Here is a 19,511-nt window from a genome sequence, read left to right on the forward strand (position 1 = left end):
CCTGACTGGGTCCCAATGATTGCGGTTCTGGTCAGAGAAAGAATACAGGATAAAAGCTAATTTGGGCCATCCTTTACCTGTCCTGGCTGTTGAAGGTACCAGAACTTTGTCTCAATTGATCTGATCAAACCATACTATGTGGCCAGTTCTCAACAGTAGGCCATGTGGGCTCCTAGGTAGCAGTCAAACTCCTCTTGCTACTGTGCAGGAATTTCAGATGGAAGCTGCAATATCAAATGAAGCCTCCACTTTCCAGAGAGAAGCAGTACATAACAATGAAATAATGCTTCTCCCTATTGAAACAACTACAAGTGTACAGTCAACTAGTACAGGAGTTTCAATTCGACAAATTGACGACATCTATGTCAATGTTCCTACAGATTGAGTCATCTCCCAGTTCTACAAAATCTGCTAAGCTGCCAACAATAGACCGGACGGCGTCTGGCTACTTTCTGATTGGATCCAAGTGAACCTGAACTGCCAACACTGACACTCCCTTTCAAGTTATGAGTTTATTTTCTCTATCTTTGGCTGAAAAAGACATACCTTGTTGCTACCTGGATACATCTCTGGATTACAACTGGATAACTTTTTATGGTACTATGGATTGGTTTAGTGATTGTCTTTTATTTTACTTCTGAATGGATATTAGCTCCCAGAATGATCTGCAGTCCAAAAGGTGAACATGGTAATGAAACTACATGCATCATCAAACCATGAAATAAGGGACCTGTCCCTGGCGAACATTACAGCGGTTCCAGTTCCTGATGGAATAGTTTGGGACAGGGTATTATATGATGTATATGGTTGTACTGTACTTTTGCAAATACAATATTTGTTTAAGATTTCTTTAAATTATATCATCACCTCTAGTACATTCTCTGATGATTGGTACATTGAAACTGTGCATAATTTGCTTTCATATTTAGAGCATTCAGCTGCATTTTCTAATGATGAATTGTATGATGGCACAAGTAACTTTGGTGATATGTTCTGCTATCAACATTATGGTCACAATTGTTTACACAAAGCTAGTATCCCATGTACTGTTTATAATTACACCCAATGAGAACACTGTGCAACACCACCAAAAGGTAGTTCAAAACATTTACACAAAGGTTTACTTCTTGCACTGAATATACAAGGAGCTATGGAAGATTTCTTAGCAGGGAGCTGAGGAGAGATAGCGCAAGATCACCAGGATAAATATGGAAAAGGCTCTGGCTGTGGTCGACAATGGTATGACAATGGTATAGCCACTTTGTCATCCAGAATTTATTCACTGGGCAACATTGTATCTTCTGCAATTGACATACTACTGCAGGACATGTCTATATTACAATATGACATTCCTGTTCCCGTGGAGACCGTAGTAGGTGTAGATGCGTGTGAGCTCCTAATAACAAAGATACCAGAGTTGCATTGTGTTTTCATAAACAAACATACTCTTACAGATGTGGACGCGAATTACGGTCAATCCACAGAGCATAATTTAACACACCTTACCTGATATTCCCCAGCTGGGACAAGGTCAAGTCCTCAGCCGAAACCTTACTGATATGATACCTGTTTCTACTATTATGTCCTCTACAATGGATGTCATTTATAATGATCCACCATTGGCAAGTTCTTTCAAGTTGGATTTGTCGAGCCCTACTGCTGAGTCACAGGATCCTGTTTTCCAGATGAGTACCTCCTGATACTATATGGATCAAGGTGATTTTTCCTCAGACATTCTTCTGTTTTGCATCTTCCTCCAGCACAGATTTGAATTTTTAGTTCAGGGTTAAAGCATACTTATCTAGTGCCACCTTGCATAAATGTCTGCCTCAATCAATCAGGATTCATACTTTCCTTTGTTATTCTGTTCATGTGGATTGGATTTGTTAAAGTTTTTTTTTCCTTCTAATCAATGGCCATTACTTTCCTGAACATTCTGTTAAAGGACCCCATTCCTCATTGCATAAACTAAAGAGGTTTGTCCCTTGTCAACATTTCAACCGTTCCAGTGACCAATGGGATTTTTGGGGCTAAAGTTCCTTTCGATATATTTGGCCCAACAGAGATTCTGCAGACCCCCTATGTGATCAAAGTTTCTATGGGTGATGTGATAATACCTGGGTTATATTCAGATGAATGGGATGCTGACACTGTAAATGCTATAGTTTCTGAATGAGATTATAATACTTTTTGGGAATCTATATTTTACTTCTGATAATTATGCTGAAATGTTATGTTATCATTAGTATGGACATATTTTTCTACACAGAACCAGTGGACAGTGTCTCCATTCTAATTATACACAGTGGGAACAAGGTCTAACTCCCCGACAAGAGATTTCTAAAAAACAAAAAGACAAGTATGCATATTTCACAGGATATGACACTTCAGATCACACATCATATTATTTAAATTGGTCAACACCCCACCCAATAAATATAGGCTTACTCCGTGTAAGCTTATTTATACTGCTAAGTTTGTCAATCAGTTAGCCCTTAAAGGTTAGGATTACTTAACAGACACCATCAATTTGAAATCAATTTGGGGAATGAAATCCTGGCAGCCACAGGAAACATATACCTTATTTCATGTCAGTTTAATTCCCCCACAAATGATTTTCTTGAATGCAACAATCCAACACACTAGTTTCTTGGATTGGCAAAAATTAAGGAAATAATCAACCGACTATTCCATCTGTGCCCTATTTGAAACAATTAAATAGCATACTGCAAAATGGTACATTTAACTCCTCATTTTCAAGTACTGGTGGGTGGTTGTTGTGGCCAGTGGACTCAAATGGTTGTCATGGTTGTTTTCTTAATTCCACACCTGGGTTTAAATCAAATAGACCTGATCCCCAATACCAATAGTCAACACCATCAAGTATTATTACCACCTACTTAGTGGGAAAGTTATGTAAACAATGGTTGGAGCAATCAACTTTGTCGGCAGTGAAACAACATTGTCCTTTCCTGTCTGAAGACATGAATCTATCGGATTTTCCTTTTAGGTCCTAAATCCCCATGATGTAAAAGATTTATTAATGCTACCTATAAAGAAATTTGGAAATAATCCCAAATGGAAGCTGCTGCACGATATTTCATTGCCGATCTTGTTGCTTCAATTCACAGTTTGCATGAAACATTTTCCTATAAGTAGTTATGAACTCCTTGGGAGCAGCTCTATACATGAATTATGTTCACTTCCCCTTACTTATCGTAGTGTACATACATATAAGGAAATTTCTATTACTGGAAAAGATGCAACTCTACCGTCAGACATTCAACACGTTAAGACCCAAGGTGCCTGTAATACTTCAGCACCTAATTTAGTTTGTTATTTAAAAGGAATTCTGGTTCCCACATATAGGAAAGTAGAATCTGATATCATGGTTGCCCGCACTTTTTGCTTGGTGTTAGTATGTTTTTGACTAGTCTGACTGGGATCATGCTTATCAGGACCCCAGTCACTGTGCTCTCTCCCTAAATTGACCATAGTAAGTACTTGTGTACAACCCCAATTGGCTACTGGTATACCCTTGTAAATGAAAGTATATGGTATGGAGGTACCAGGGTAGATACATCAGAGGTCTACCATGCGCTGTAGCATGTATTGTGAAACCCCTGGGAGTCCACATAAACTGTGACAACAGGCCGGCCATTGCAGCCTGTATGAGTTGCTGCTTGTACCTTTCATGACAGGTATGTGTCCTTATATCTGAGGTCACTACACTTAAAGTCTATAAGTCACCCCTATGGCTGGATTTTCATTCCTGAGGGCAGAGCACTTGGTTATAAGTATGAGGGTGCCCCTGAATGAGCAGGGCACCCCTACAAACCCCAGAGTCCATTCCCTAGGATTTGTAGGTACGGTCAGCCATTTTAATACATATAGTGGACATCAGGCATTACGAGATGTATAACTACATATTGGCTGCACCAAAACCGGTCATGTTTGGAATAAAAAATGTTGGAATCATACCCCAACAGTGATTCCAGTGCTGGAATTATGATCCCATGTACTGGGGGGCTCCATTGGGGAACCCCCTGTACACCCAGTAACAGTATTTCAGGGTCTGACAGCAAGCTAGTGCTACAGCCGACCACAGGCACAATTCTGCCCTCCTGCTGCTGAGCTAAGCTTGAGCAGAGGATGGTAGAACTATAGGTTGCCTGTCACAGGGAGATGGCAAACCACCTCCCAGACAGGACTAAGATTATCGGGCTGGTGTGGGGTGCTTGCCAGAACCGACAGACTTTTTTTAATGGCACATTTGGGTCCTCCTTGGATACTCCAGATTGAGCCAATTCAGGGAGCCCTTGTCTCCAGTTCTGGTGTGAAACTGGACAAAGGACATGGGAGTATCCTCCCTTCTGTCCTGCCTCTCATCTGGGAGGGACACTTGAGTCATTCCAAACCTTTCCTAAGGAAAGTAAATGTAAATGTAAATGTATTTCGACTTATATAGCGCACGAATCACCCAGAGGTCTCAAGGCGCTTGCTTAGGGAACCCGTCCTGGTATTCCCCTGTGAGATACCCCGGCAGGGTATCCACAAGGTGAAAGCCAGGCATCCCGCCGCGAGGGGCCGTAGTGGAGATTAAGCAAGCTATTGCCCAGAGTCGCAGAGTGTGACCCCGTGAGTCGAGTAGGCACCGGAGCGAGAATTGTCGAGTCTGTGGAATTTTGAGCCCGAGACCCGCCGAGGCGGGGAATCGAACCCTGGTCCACGGCCGATCTCAGCTTCCGGGTCTGCCGCCTCTAACCACTGAGCCACGCTTCTCCACTTAGGGTACTTAAGGGCATACCTGTGGGTAGTTCCTTAGATTCATCATGGGAAAAGACTTAAGCCTGAAACCACATCACTCTTTGACAATCTGGACACTTGGACATCGCTGGTCTTCACAAGGAAATGAAGCTGAATCAAGGAAGACTCCTGCTGCTCCTGGTTTTGACATTCTGCAAGACTACTTCATCATCATCTGTGCTTGTGCTTCTTCCAGGAACTTTACCAGACCTGTGGGCATCAAGGATACCCAAAGTAATCTCCCTTGGAGTGAATGAGTCATTCCCCTGCATCTGCATGCACTGCAATGAAGCCGACCAGTCTGCTGCTCCTGAGGTCCAACAAACTTCAAAAGGCTCAGCAACACAAGTGGTGGTCCTGCAACTTTCTTGAGGCCTAACCTGACATCTTTGAAATTTTGAGGGCAGTATCCCTCGCCGAAAACCCTAGGACCGAACTCCTGTGCACCATGTCGACATGCCATTGCCAAGGCTTGTTAAATCTGAACATCCACTCTTCCTACCCATTCCTAATGCAGCTTATGGGACTCTGGGCAGGAGAGATGAGTTTCCTGTAAACGAGCAATGGCCACCCATTTTGACTGCAGGAAGGATAGCACTTTATACAGTGTGTTAGCTTGTTGACATTTTATGAGACTGTGTGCAGGGAGGGGGATGATGAGGCCACAGGCGTGGCCATCAGGGCAGCATGTGGGCCAGACAGTTACCTAGGGCAGCGGAGACCCTAAGGGTAGGGCAGAAGAGGCAAAGGGAAACCTGGATGTAGAAAGGAGGGGAGAGGTGGGAGGAGAGGTGGTAATGGGGAGGGAGGAGGAAGAGGAGAGGGGGCAGTAGTACCGGGCCCATCAGATAAAACACAGGATGGAGTGCCAAATACGAAGGGGGTAAAGAGGTGGGGATTGGTAAATAAACAAAAAGGACCAGCACTGAGCCAAGGGCAGGCCTCAGGGAAGTCCATAGCCTATTGACCGCAGGTCTAGGTTTGGGGTGCCTGCTGCTGGGACCTGAAGACAGGGGCATGGCAGAAAGTAGGTAGTGGAAAACCATAAATCAGACCAAACAGTTGAGGAAGGCAGGGTGGCATTGGGCCAGGACATACCCCCAGGGACTGCACCAGCGGTAGGGATGGCTATGGGGTAGGGGCAAGGGTTGGAGGGGGACCATCAGACAGGTAGGCAGTATGCATCAGGCAAGCAAATACCAGAGGCAGTGGGAAGGGGTCCTTGAGGTAGGCCAAGGAAGGGTGGTGTGACTGGATGGGCTCTGGACTCAATGACATGCTAGGGATCCTAGCGGTGGGGAGCCTGCAGTAGCAGCCCACAAGCCAGGGGTATCCTCCCCATCGGGGACACAGCACCCACAACTAAGCAAGCAGTCCTAACAATATGAAACTTAAAAATACATCACAGTATAGAGCGATACAAGGGCATATGCACACACAACAAAAAATGCATAGCAATGGAAAGCAGAACAAAGTACAGCCATCCAGAAACAATCGGCAGATAACTGGGCAATGCAAACAGCACTGAGTAAAAAAACAGGCATGCAACAAGATACTCATCCATCCTGCTGATGGAAGATCAACGTCGCCAACACTCAGCCTCCAGGGTAGGGAGGCATCACACCATGCAGCCAGAAGAATGTTTAAGCCATTAGAGTGGGAGGGCTTCTGTTGAGACCAGGATTTGCCACTGCTCTGGCCTTGAATGAGGGCAGCAGCCAACTTAAGGGTCTCATCTGTCATTGAGGGATCGAGTACGCCTCTCTAGATCTCTACCTCAGGCTCGGTTCCTGCCAGTTCCCCAGCGACTGCTGGAGAAGGAGGCATGGGATGCATGGTGGTGGAGTGGGGGATAGACTGTGAGTCCAACAGAGCAAAATCCATAACATGGACAGAGAGTCCTTCCAGAAAAAGACATAGGGCTTCTGGATCAAATAAATATTTGGACCTGCCGTCTTTCGTGATCCACATACGGGCAGGTTCAAACAGTTCATACTTGATGTCCATTTGGCAGAGCTGGGCTTGGAGGGCCAGAAACACATTCCTGCGGTCATTGGTCTCCTGCGAAAAGTCAGCCGTTATGTGTATTTCTCCCCCCTCATAATCATATGGACCATGTGAGCTTGCCATGGTTAGATGCTGCTGCACCGGTTTGTTTGGTGCGATAGCTGGCGGTGAGCTGTGTGTAGCCGGGGGCAGGGCGGGGGCCAATGGTAGGCCATCACCGGAACGTGAAAGGAGTGCAAAGTATCACCGTAAGTCAACAACAGGCAACGGCGAGTCCCTGCGGCCCATCCCAAGATGGCGGTGAGTGTCCCCAGGCAGATCGGGCCAGTCTGGGTAGGTCCACATGCATGCTGCTGGAGTGAGGCCACATGGTAATGTGGGCAGATGATCCAGTTATCAATGTGCTGGCGGACAATCCTGGCCAAGGGGCCTCAGACTGGGGCTCTCAGGCAAGAGCGCCCGGACAGGCAGGAAGCAACTGAAAGCATAGAGCGTACAAGCACTGCCAGCCTACACTCAAGGGTAGAGTTCCATGACCCCTACAGGCTCCAGCCAAGGTAACGGGACCGCCAGTAGTTCTGGAGTGACAGCAATAACAAGCCTCCCCAGCTGAAGCACTTTTTATGATTTTACAGAGCGTTACCACCCTCTTTTCTTATATTTTAATTGTAGATAAGGCTCCTCCTATAAATGTAAGTTTTCACATTGTGAGTTTTTAATAACTGTACAATAAACAATTCTGACTCTGAATCTGAATCCCCAGCTGAAGCACAAGGCAGGGGAGAGGTGCAGGTCCTGTTTGTGGAGTGACAGTAACTTTTAGTTCTCTGCTGGTACCCTGCAGGGCCCACTGGCGCATAGATCTTAGGAGTCAAGAGGCCATCACCCTCCGTGGCTAGACCAAGCCCCCCAGGCCGGTGGTTCTTGCTGTCACCGGAACCCCATTTTGGCAATTTTGAGTTGTCTTATAGTTACTGGATATGTAATCACAGAATAGTTTGTAAATGTCCATAGAATCTTGAGAGGGCACTATCGGACCACATTGCATATCACTTGTTACTATTGTCATATCACATGTTTATTTGGAATTGTTAGCTTGAAAAATCTGATTTAATCACATTGAGGTTCGCAATGGGAACTGACTGGGATTAGAATGTTTAGCTTTATCCTTCATGAAGAAATATTTAATAAAACAGAAGAGTGGGGAGGGTCAGTAGATGTATGTGAGTCTGTGGGGTGTAATACACACACAAGTGTGGATTTATCACATTTACCATGTTTTTCAAATTTCCCCCCAAAAATGTCCAGCTCAAATAGACGCAGATAATACGACAGAAGAAAATGCTGACTAATCTGTCTTCTTTGCATAATCAATATCACAATATTGGAAATATTATTAGACCTCTAATGGATTTCATTATGATGCTGAAACCTGTAATTGGCAGGGAACCATGAACCAAATTTAGCATTTCTTTTTAAAAGATAGGTTTTTATAATTCATTGGATGCAATAAAAACATGAAAACAGGGTTTGCGTTTAGTCGCTTCACCGCGGCAGACATTCCACTGGGCTGCGGCCGAATCTGACGCGTGCGCAGATTGGACGGCCCCTGGTCGTCCTCTGGACACGCCCACCATGACGTCGTACGGGTGGGGGCCGTCCAACGCATTGAAAAGGATAGATGCCTTCCATTCAAAAGCCTGGTAATCGCAATACAAGATTATTTAGATTTTGTTTTTCTGTATTTTGTACAATGTCACCACTCCATATTTCTGTTACTTACTGCATTCATGACATATGACTGTTAGTGTTTCAGTTCATTTTTCATACAAAATTACAGAACCTTTAGTTCATACAATACCTGCAGCCATTTTTTCTCTGATTTGATTGTGCTTCTTCTTTCTTGTATGTAGCTTTTCCCTTCTCTTTTCCAGTAACTCTATAAATTAATTTGAAAATGTCATTGCAAATAATACAAACAGGTGTTGAATTACATTGTAAAGGAAGTATATGAGGTATTTTTTTTATTTCACACACTTATATAATTGGCCTCTGCAGAGCATAAGCAGGCAGCTCAAATCTCATTCATCAAACTACACAATCTGAAAAAGTGGCCATGGTTTTTGGAACTGTACATCTCATGGACAGCACAGACTGGACAAAGAAAGCTGTCAAGAAGCTAAATAGTCCTGTGTTTTTCATTTGATCCTTGGGTGCTACCATGTTGTATTTGCAAACAGTTCCCCTGTTGATAAATAGTAAATAAAAAACAAAATGCCTGTGTCAGGCTATCAGGTAATCGAATTAAATTCATACCGACCTTAATTACACCAAATTGGTATCGGATTTCATTCACCTATAGTAACACTATTGAAAGCTAGCATATTTATGTAACTTTTTAAACTGCCAATGCCATCATTTAAAACTTTTAAAAAAATGTTTTTCATTCTTACGATTTAGAAACTCACTGTTACTCTTGCACACTTTTATTACCAATTGAAAATTACATTTGTAACTAACACAAATAATACAAATGGCAATAGCGCTATGCAAATATCATAACTCCACTGCAAAACAAAAGTAAAAAACATTGTCATTTTCAATGCCTAGAGCTCCAACTTACACAAATTCGAGACTGATTGAATTGAAAATGCTTGTTTCCTTTAGTGGATAGGATTTTTAAAGCTTACACTGCATTTTCGAAGCATGTTTATCTTTTCCTGCTATGCAGACAATTGTTGTCATCTGTTTTTATCATAATATTTTAATTGTCACTTGATCATTCCTTAACCGCATGCGCGCTAGCGGTTTTCCCGCTGCGCGCTGCGTTTTTCAAAAAGCCGCGTTACATGACGAGCTGAGCTCGTCATGAGCGTGCGAGCGGCACAACTCATGACGAGCTCAGCTCGTCATGAGCGCGGAAGGGGTTAAGCACGGTACCTGGGGAGCTACCGGGAGACTTTGTTATAATTTGGAAGCTGATTTTAATAGTAGACTCTGTACACGCTCAAGGAATGATGTCAGTGGTGCACTGAGGCATGATAATGTGGATTATTGGCATTTTGAACACATCTCCTCTGGCTTATATTACCCTGATCTCCGGCAATAGCCCAGAAGCAACTCACCTTTACTGGGAAGGGCCCTGGTAGTATTATTGATTCTATTGTTATCACAAATCAGTAGAGTCAAAAGATTTCTAATTTTACAGTTTCATGGCAAGGCACAGAGGCCAATATTATGCATATCCTCTTAACCCCTCGCATGCTGGTGACGGCTCCCGTCCGTCATGGCACACAGTGCTCGTGTGCTGATGACGTCCGGGAGCCGTCACGACCACGCCCGCGATCGGAATGTCCAGCACAGGTGCGGAATTCCGGCCGCAGCCAAGGGGTTAATTGCCAACTCACTGCAGCAATCAAACTAACAATAGAACATTACAATTCAATATAATTCATTGTCAGGCAGCCATCTTCCTTCCTTTGTTGCTGCTCACTCTCAAGATAAGCACCTGTGTTATTTTCCTTGAATTGGTTGTGTGAAATGTGTTGTTTTCTGGATAGGACACTGTCAGAACAAATGATTTCGGTTAATGAATGGCATTAGGGAATGGTTCGGTTGATATATGATTGGGGGTAGTTTTTTATTTAACTGAGACGAGGGCCTTAAATTCCTTGGAGGGCATTCAGGTAGGCCATTTTATTGGTACCACTTTGATGGTAGAAAGTTTAACAGCCATTTCTGTGCGTGATCTTCGACAGGATATGCGCTTGTTTGTATTTGGCATTTTTTTGCAACGGTTAATGTGCTGGATGGGTTAATCAGTTGTGCAGCACTAGTATGATCTCAGCCGTCCAGCGCATTTCAGACGGTTGCACATTGTATTTTTTCCAAAAAAGAGTGAATGGGCTCATGGTTATTGCACACTAAGGGGGTGATTAGCATGGCGGGCGGACTTTGCCCGCCCGCCTTCCTCGTGATAATAGGGACCGGCCGCCGTAAGGGCGGGGGTCCCATCACCAGCAATAGGAAGCGCCGACCACAGAGGCGGGTGCAACCCGCATTCCTACCATTGTGGCGGGCGGTGCACTCAGCACTGCCCGCCACAATGGCAGGAAAGCATGCTGTGCACTTCCATGCACAGCATGGCAGGCACCGTGCGGTGCCTGCCATGTTGTGCATGGAACTGCTGGGGGGTAATAGGTACCCCCCATGCTAACCCCCACTTCCCGGAGTGCCAGGGGGCCCGCAAAGGGCCCCCGTAAGGATTCTCCGCATGCCAATGCCGCCACGGAAAGGCATTGAAAAATGCCCATCATAATATGGCTGGCGGTGTCTGATAGACACCGCCACCATATTATTCCTTTTCCACCCCGGCCGCAAGGTGACCGCTGCGGAAAAGCAGCGGACGGTCTTTCCATCCGCCGAGGTCCCCCCCACCATACTAATCTGGCGGGGGGGAAACTAGTGTGGATGTCGGGCGGATTCCCTCCGCCAGGCCGGCGGTGACTACCGCCAGCCTGGTGGAGGCAATCCGCCAGACATCGTAATGGGCCCCTATGTCTCTTTAGCGACGCCATACTTGCGTGCGGTGAGGGCTGTCATTAGAACTGAAAAAGATGATGGATGGAATGCAGAACAAATCAAACATTCACCCCCAGTCAAGAGATCTTGATTACCAAGCCACCCCAGTTTAGACCTAGCCATATGCAAATTAGTCTTGACCCTGTTCCTCATGGGAACAGTCCAGCCCGAACTGACAAGCCAGGTCCTCCTTGGACCGGAACAAGCATCCTACAACATAAAGGCAGGTGACCCCCTTGCAAGAGCAGTTCGTTTTGTGATTGATCATTTTGATGCCTCCACAATACATTATGGGCCTTAACCTGTTGCAGGCATTTGGCCCAGCCACACCATTGAGGTGTTTTTTATTATTGGGAGACCTGGGAAAACGCTGTGTGGTAGTAACGTTGTACCGGCAAGGGGATTCCACAACTTTCCCACACAGAAATGTTAGGGAAATGTGGCTAAATGATAGGTTTGCAGGGGATTCTGGGTAAGAAAACATTGGGTAATCCACATAAGTCATACCTCCTTGGACTCCATTGTGTCGGGTTTTCAGTAATATCTGGGTCGTGGAGGTTTCCCCACATGGAGACTGAGCCCGGGACCGAAATCACAGTTTACCCCCTAGGAAAATCTGGTTGTTTTGTGATAGCTAATTGTGATGTCTCCACAATATGGTTTGAGCCTTTTCCTGTGGTGGGCACTAGGCTGACCCACATAAGGGAGGTACCATTATCATTGGGAGACTTGGGGAAAGGCTGGGTGGGTGGACGTTTGTGGCTCCCTACATATTCCAGAACTTTCCGTCCCAGAAATGTAAGGAAAATATGTTATTTTAGACACATTTTGAAGTTTGCAAGAGACTCTGTGTAACAGACCCTAGTGTGAGCCACAGAAGTCCCCCCATCTTGGATTCTCCTGGTTGTCTAGTTTTCATAAATGTACAGGTTTGCTAGTTTTCCCATGGTGTCGGCTGAGCTGGGGCCCAAAATCCACAGCTAGAAAAAATTTGATGTGTCCACGTTGAATTTTGGGTTGTTTTCTGTCGTGGGCATCAGACCTACCCACGCAAGTGAAGCACCAATGTTATTGGGAGACCAGAGGGAATTTCTGGGCTCCCCACAGATTACAGAGCTTTCCAGCACATACATTTGAGGAAAAGTGCTTTTAGATACATTTTGAGTTTTGAAAGGGATTCTCAGTACCAGAACCTGATAAGAGCTAGACAAGTCACCCCATCCTGTATTTCCATGGGAGTCTAGTTTTAAAAAATGTACGGGTTTGCTAGGTTTCCCTACGTGCCGGCTGAGCTGGGGCCCATAATGCAGAGCAAGGCACATTGTAAAAAAGGGCCACTGTTCAGTGTAAAATTGTGATGTGTTCACGTTACGTTTTGGGGCACTACCTGTCGTGGGTACAAGGCCTGCCCACACAAGTGAGGTACCATTTTTATTGGGAGACTTAGAAAATTACGCACTAGTAGAGAAAATGTTATTACCATTTGTGTTGCTATGAATTTCTGCCTTCCAAATGTAAGACACTGTGTAAAAAAAAGTCATTTTAAAAAATGACCTCTAATTCAGATGCTATTATGGGTACCCACAAATTCAGAGATGAACACATGACCACTATTTCTAAACTCCATATCTTGTTCCCATTGCTAAAATGCACAGGTTTCCTTGATACATATTTTTCACTCTTTATATTTTACCAAATAAATTGCTATATACCCGGTACACTGTGACAAACCCTTTGCAAGGAGCAGCTCAGTTATTGGCTCTGGGTTCCTCGGGTTCTTGGTGAACCTACAAGCCCTATATATCTCTGCAACCAAAAGTGTCCGGCGGACATAACGGTACATTGCTTTAAAATATCTGCCATAGTCAGAAGAAGTTACAGGTGAAAGTGTAGGCACGAATTGCTGTTTTTTGTCACTACATTTCAATATTTTAATATTTCAACTGTTACTTTTTATAAGAAAACCTTGAAGGAAAATGTTGTTAGAACACCACACAATTGTCCATTGCCAAGATACCTGGTTGATAGACTCCCCTCATGTAGACGGATATGCCTCTTATTATGTACCGGCAACTCCATCAAGAACAGGTCGAGCTAAACGGGGCCTAGTTACTTTTATAACAGTGACTCTGACAGACAGTACGATTAGAGAACAGTGAATATCCCTGTATTTTTAGCTGCTTATAAACATCCTGCCTAAATTATTTGATTTGCTTTTATTTAATCATTATTACATTGTCAGTCAGTCAGTCAATCAACTTTATTCGGATACAATCGTAACCATAAAAGCACATGATATAGAACAGTACAATGATTAAAAAGATAAAATTCCATATACATATATTCTAAATAGCTAGAAAAAGGTAATATTTGAGCAATACAATACCAATATACACATATCAAAAGTGACTGGTGCATGGGCGGTCAACATATCAGTAACTACAATTAATGAAATAAAACAACTGTCAGAAAGGATGGGGCTCAAAGACCCGACATTGACCTACGTGCCCTTATAGCAGTTTTGAAAAAAGTACCTGTGCGAAAAATCAAGTCGGCGTTGTCTAAATCTAACATGTGGCGATATGCGGACTCTAGGCTGATTGGTCTTTGCCTATTGAAATATGGATAAAGCAGCTGTTTTGAGTAAATACGGTAATATTTACAGAGAAATATGAAGTGCATGGTGGTGTGCTTGCTCCTCTCATCACACGGGCACAACATTTGATTAGCACTTTTGTTGTGACCCAAAGGGAAACAAAGTGCAAATCGAATTGCGCCTGCTCTGAATCGTAGCAGGATACTCCGTTCCCTGCGGCTCATCGGGAGGGTCAAATACAGGTGGAGCGGCGACTATACTGTTCCATGGCCAGGTAGTTACGCACAAAGGTTTTCCTGGACTACACCACTAGCCGTTCCTTGTTATATAGTTGGTAGAGGACGTCCCGAATTTCCTTTTTTGGGACCGGTACAACTAGCGTGGGATCCAGGAAAAGACTTTCTCTGTTTATGCCGCGCAGACTAGAAGTGACACCACTTAGCCATGGAATTACGAGACCTTTATAGCACTGAAGACAATCCTTTATGATCTGTTGTGTCAGAAGTGCTGCCGCGTTCTTCCACACACATACCCACATAAGTGCTGGTCGTGCTCGAATAAAATCAGTTATGAACGTAATATTGAGCTCCTGGTGGCATATATATTGGGGAGTACATTATTACAATGTTTTTTATTCAACTGTGACTAAGTTTATAGATGAATAGAAAATGTAATAACCTAAGCCCAGAACGATTACTTAAAGAATCTTCAAATAATGTGGGCTGGGGATATTAATATAGGAACTTGTGACCCTAGAGTTCAGGCGTTGTGTGGTATCTGTGATGAGAGGGATCAGCCCCTTATGCATTTTAAACACACGCCTTATGGCGACTCATTGAATGGAATATGAACTTTGCTGAAGATCTGGCTATGGCTATCTCTCCCCAGATTCCAACATATGTGCGCCCCACATCAAACTCTACCATTGATCACATTTTAACCACTGAAGATTGAACACAGTTTTTTAAGTGATGTGTGGTGATGACTAGCAGTATAAGAAACCACAATCCATTGTATCTAAGTGTAGCTGTAATAGTAAGAGGAATAAGAAACTACAACATAGGGCAGCATACAATAAAAATAAGGGCCTGAATATTAAATTGGAAAACATTGATACGGTGGCCTTTCTTACAGACCTTACAGCAAATATTCAGGATCAAATTGAGATATCCCTCTCGGATTCTGCCTCCCCGGATGACGTCATGGAGGCATTCATAAATCGTAATGGGCTCATGGCGGACAGGATGTATGACATTACAACGCATGCTTTTACAACGCATGCTTTTACAACGCGAGTTGTACAACGCATACCATGACAACGCATAGTGCTTTGGGGCGCTGGGTAGTGAATAGTTTAATTTACTGTTCCAACTCCAGTCCCCGTGGATAGTAGGGAAGGTGTTGGACAGTAAATTAAACCTATTCCCTATCCTAGAGCGCCCCCCAGCGCAATGCGTTGTAATGGTTTGCGTTGTAAAAGTTGCGTCGTAAAGGCACTGCGTGGTAAAAGTTGCGTTGTAAAGGTTGTATACCCTATAGGATACTATGGCGTGCTCTCAGAGATTCCGAGTATATTTGGAAAATGTAATCATTTTTTTCCAAACATCAAAACATTAACTTGTTCGTTCGTGGAAACACCTCTTTCTGATGGTGTCCTACATAAAATTATCTCACATTACACCGCTCTAGGTTTACTCGCACATGTCTTAAGTGTGTGTTAAAGTGCCTTATGTTGAGACACACCATTGACAACTATAGTTTTGCATAACAAGCTTTCTTTAAAGTTGTAATACCCAAGTCGAGCAACAAAGAGCAAACGTAGAACTTTAGGAACGCATGACGCAATGTGCTAAGCATTCGTTTTAAAGTGTAATGACCTTGTCATGTTATGTATTTCATTCTAGGCGCTATAGCTCGATCTGACTGTAAGTAAACTTACAGAAACGGAATTATCAACACAAGCTTGTACATGTCCCTCCCGTGTGATGCTGTTCAAAGTTGTTTCTGCCCTGCGTGACGACACTTACACGTGGCCTTTGTGTATCTTTTCACTGTTTCTTTACAAAGCGACTCCAAGTGCACAGTTTATCCTTCGTATCCATGGCAACCCATATAATAAGATCAGGGCGCCGCTCCAGGGGGGTGTTTGGGGTGTGGGACCCCCAGTAAATGCTTGCGGTTGGGTCTGGGGGCTCCGGTGTGTCCGTGGTCAGAAGCGGCTGCAGAATTGGGGCCCTTTGGCAATAAGGGGGCCGCCTCACGAGACCTCTCTTCGGCAGGGCCACCAACCTATCAATAATCAATCTGGAATCGATGCGCACAGTCAGCCTGGCATGACGCTCGAGCAATGTTATTATCCACCACTGTTAAAAGCCTGGCAGAGGGGAGCTCCCACTGGGAACTGCCGCATGATTACTTAGTTTTTGATGGCTGCACTCCCCTCAAAAGCCGTAGCGTGAACTTTGGGCACATTTTACAAACTCTCTCCAACCCTTGAAATGCTGAAACAAACTAGAGAGCGCTCTGAAAGGAAGGAATGCGTTATGTATTTTGCATCACGGCGTCTATTTCCCTGTACACGAAAGAGTCACACCTCAGCAGGGGCTGCTGAAAGGCAGAGCCCGCACGGAGCGCCCCACGGATGCTGAAAGGCAGAGTCCGCACGGAGCGCCCCATGGGGGCTGAAAGGCAGAGCCCGCACGGAGCGCGCCATGGATGCTGAAAGGCAGAGCCCGCACGGAGCGCCCCATGGGGGCTGAAAGGCAGAGCCCGCACGAAGCGCACCATGGAGGCTGAAAGGCAGAGCCCGCACGAAGCGCCCCATGGAGGCTGAAAGGCAGACCCCGCACAGAGCGCCCCATGGAGGCTGAAAGGCAGAGCCCGCACGGAGCGCCCCGTGGGGGCTGAAAGGCAGAGCCCGCACGGAGCGCCCCGTGGGGGCTGAAAGGCAGAGCCAGCACGGAGCGCCCCATGGAGGCTGAAAGGATGCTGAAAGGCAGAGCTCGCACGGAGCGCCCCATGGAGGCTGAAAGGCAGAGCCCGCACGGAGTGCCCCATGGAGGCTGAAAGGCAGACGCCGCACGGAGCGCCCCATGGAGGCTGAAAGGCAGAGCCCGCACGGAGCGCCCCATGGGGGCTGAAAGGCAGAGCCCGCACGGAGCGCCCCATGGAGGCTGAAAGGATGCTGAAAGGCAGAGCTCGCACGGAGCGCCCCATGGAGGCTGAAAGGCAGAGCTCGCACGGAGCGCCCCATGGAGGCTGAAAGGCAGAGCCCGCACGGAGCGCCCCATGGGGGCTGAAAGGCAGAGCCAGCACCGAGCGCCCCATGGAGGCTGAAAGGCAGAGCCCGCAGGGAGCGCCCCACGGATGATGAAAGGCAGAGCCCGCACGGAGCGCCCAATGGAGGCTGAAAGGCAAAGCCCGCACGGAGCGCCCAATGCAGGCTGAAAGGCAGAGCCCGCACGAAGCGCACCATGGAGGCTGAAAGGCAGACCCCGCAGGAGCGCCCCATGGAGGCTGAAAGGCAGACCCCGCAGGAGCGCCCCATGGATGCTGAAAGGCAGAGCCCGCACGGAGCGCTCCATGGATGGTGAAAGGCAGAGCCCGCAGGAGCGCCCCATGGAGGATGAAAGACAGAGCCCGCACGGAGCGCCCCATGGAGGATGAAAGGCAGAGCCCGCACGGAGCGCTCCATGAAGGCTGCTGAAAGGCAGAGCCCGCACGGAGCGCCCCACCATGGATGGTGAAAGGCAGAGCGCGCACGGAGCGCCCCATGGAGGCTGAAAGGCAGAGCCCGCACGGAGCGCCCCAAGGATGCTGAAAGGCAGAGCCCGCACGGAGCGCCCCATGGAGGCTGAAAGGCAGAGCCCCATGGAGGCTGAAAGGCAGAGTCCGCACGGAGCGCCCCATGCTGAAAGGCAGAGCCCGCACGGAGCGCCCCATGGAGGCTGAAAGGCAGAGCCCGCACGGAGCGCCCCATGGATGGTGAAAGGCAGAGCCTGCACGGAGCGCCCCATGGACTAGAAGCCAGAATGTACGAGTGAAGGCAGACCTGTGCAGGGTAAAGACTCGTGCGGCTTCAAATGTCAGTAACCTGCCTCGACCCCCCGCAGCTGGATGCAAGAAGAAGGGTGCGAAGGGTACTCACGCGCCAGGGGTGCGGGGGGCCTGTCCTCGCCTCTGCCTCGGCTCCGCTCTCGGATGGCTGTGGCTTTACTTGCGCCGGTTTGACTCAGAAACACCCCCGCAGTGAGCCCCGCCCACAGGGCGGGCACTGGGAGCACTGCTCACTCCCTGCACTTTACACCCTCGAGGAATCCTCATAACCAGGACCCGTCACAGCCTGTCCTGGGAGGGAGAGGGGCGGCACAGAGAGCACTGCTCCCTCCCTGCAATTTGCACCCTTCAGGAATCCTAATAACCAGGACCCGTCACAGCCTGTCCTGGAAGGGAGAGGGGCGGCACAGAGAGCACTGCTCCCTCCCTGCACTTTACACCCTCGAAGAATCCTCATAACCAGGACCCGTCACAGCCTGTCCTGGGAGAGAGAGGAGCGGCACTGAGAGCACTGCTCATTCCCTGCACTTTGCACCCTTCAGGAATCCTCATAACCAGGACCCGTCACAGCCTGTCCTGAGAGGGAGAGGGGCGGGCACTGAGAGCACTGCTCCCTCCCTGCACTTTTCACCCTCGAGGAATCCTCATAACCAGGACCCGTCACAGCCTGTCCTGGGAGGGAGAGGGGCGGCACAGAGAGCACTGCTCCCTCCCTGCACTTTACACCCTCGAAGAATCCTCATAACCAGGACCCGTCACAGCCTGTCCTGGGAGAGAGAGGAGCGGCACTGAGAGCACTGCTCATTCCCTGCACTTTGCATCCTCGAGGAATCCTCATAACCAGGACCCGTCATAGACTGTCCTGGGAGGTAGAGGGGTGGACACTGAGAGCACTGCTCCCACCCTGCACTTTACACCCTCGAGGAATCCTCACAACCAGGACCCGTCACAGCCTGTCCTGGGAGGGAGAGGGGCGGCACTGAGAGCACTGCTCATTCCCTGCACTTTGCATCCTCGAGGAATCCTCATAACCAGGACCCGTCATAGACTGTCCTGGGAGGTAGAGGGGTGGACACTGAGAGCACTGCTCCCACCCTGCACTTTACACCCTCGAGGAATCCTCATAACCAGGACCGGTCACAGCCTGTCCTGGGAGGGAGAGGGACGGGCACTGAGAGCACTGCTCCCTCCCTGCACTTTACACCTTCGAGGAATCCTCATAACTAGGACCCGTCACAGCCTGTCCTGGGAGGGAGAGGAGAGGACATTGAGAGCACTGCTCCCTCCCTGCACTTTACACCCTCGAGGAATACTCATAACCAGGACCTGTCACAGGGAGCCCTGGGAGGGAGAGGGGCGGCACTGAGAGCACTGCTCCCTCCCTGCACTTTACACCCTCGAGGAATCCTCATAACCAGGACCCGTCACAGCCTGTCCTGGGAGGGAGAGGGGCGGCACTGAGAGC

The 19,511-nt window shown here is 47.2% G+C and overlaps 1 protein-coding gene across 1 annotated transcript in view; it reads right to left on the reverse strand.

Moving 5' to 3' along the window:
* LOC144828307 (GTPase IMAP family member 9-like) overlaps positions 1-18,291 on the reverse strand; it is a 51,273-nt gene extending 32,982 nt beyond the window's left edge. Inside the window, exons 1-2 of the mRNA XM_078686390.1 lie at positions 18,138-18,291; positions 8,675-8,752 (exon numbers count right to left, since the gene is read on the reverse strand). Coding sequence (XP_078542516.1) covers positions 8,675-8,684 — 10 coding nt within the window. The 5' untranslated portion in view covers positions 8,685-8,752; positions 18,138-18,291. The remainder of the gene's footprint in view (positions 1-8,674; positions 8,753-18,137) is intronic.
* Positions 18,292-19,511: the final 1,220 nt, after the last annotated feature.

This window comes from Lissotriton helveticus, chromosome 4_1 (assembly GCF_964261635.1).
Source record: "Lissotriton helveticus chromosome 4_1, aLisHel1.1, whole genome shotgun sequence".
Taxonomy (NCBI): Eukaryota; Metazoa; Chordata; class Amphibia; order Caudata; family Salamandridae; genus Lissotriton; species Lissotriton helveticus.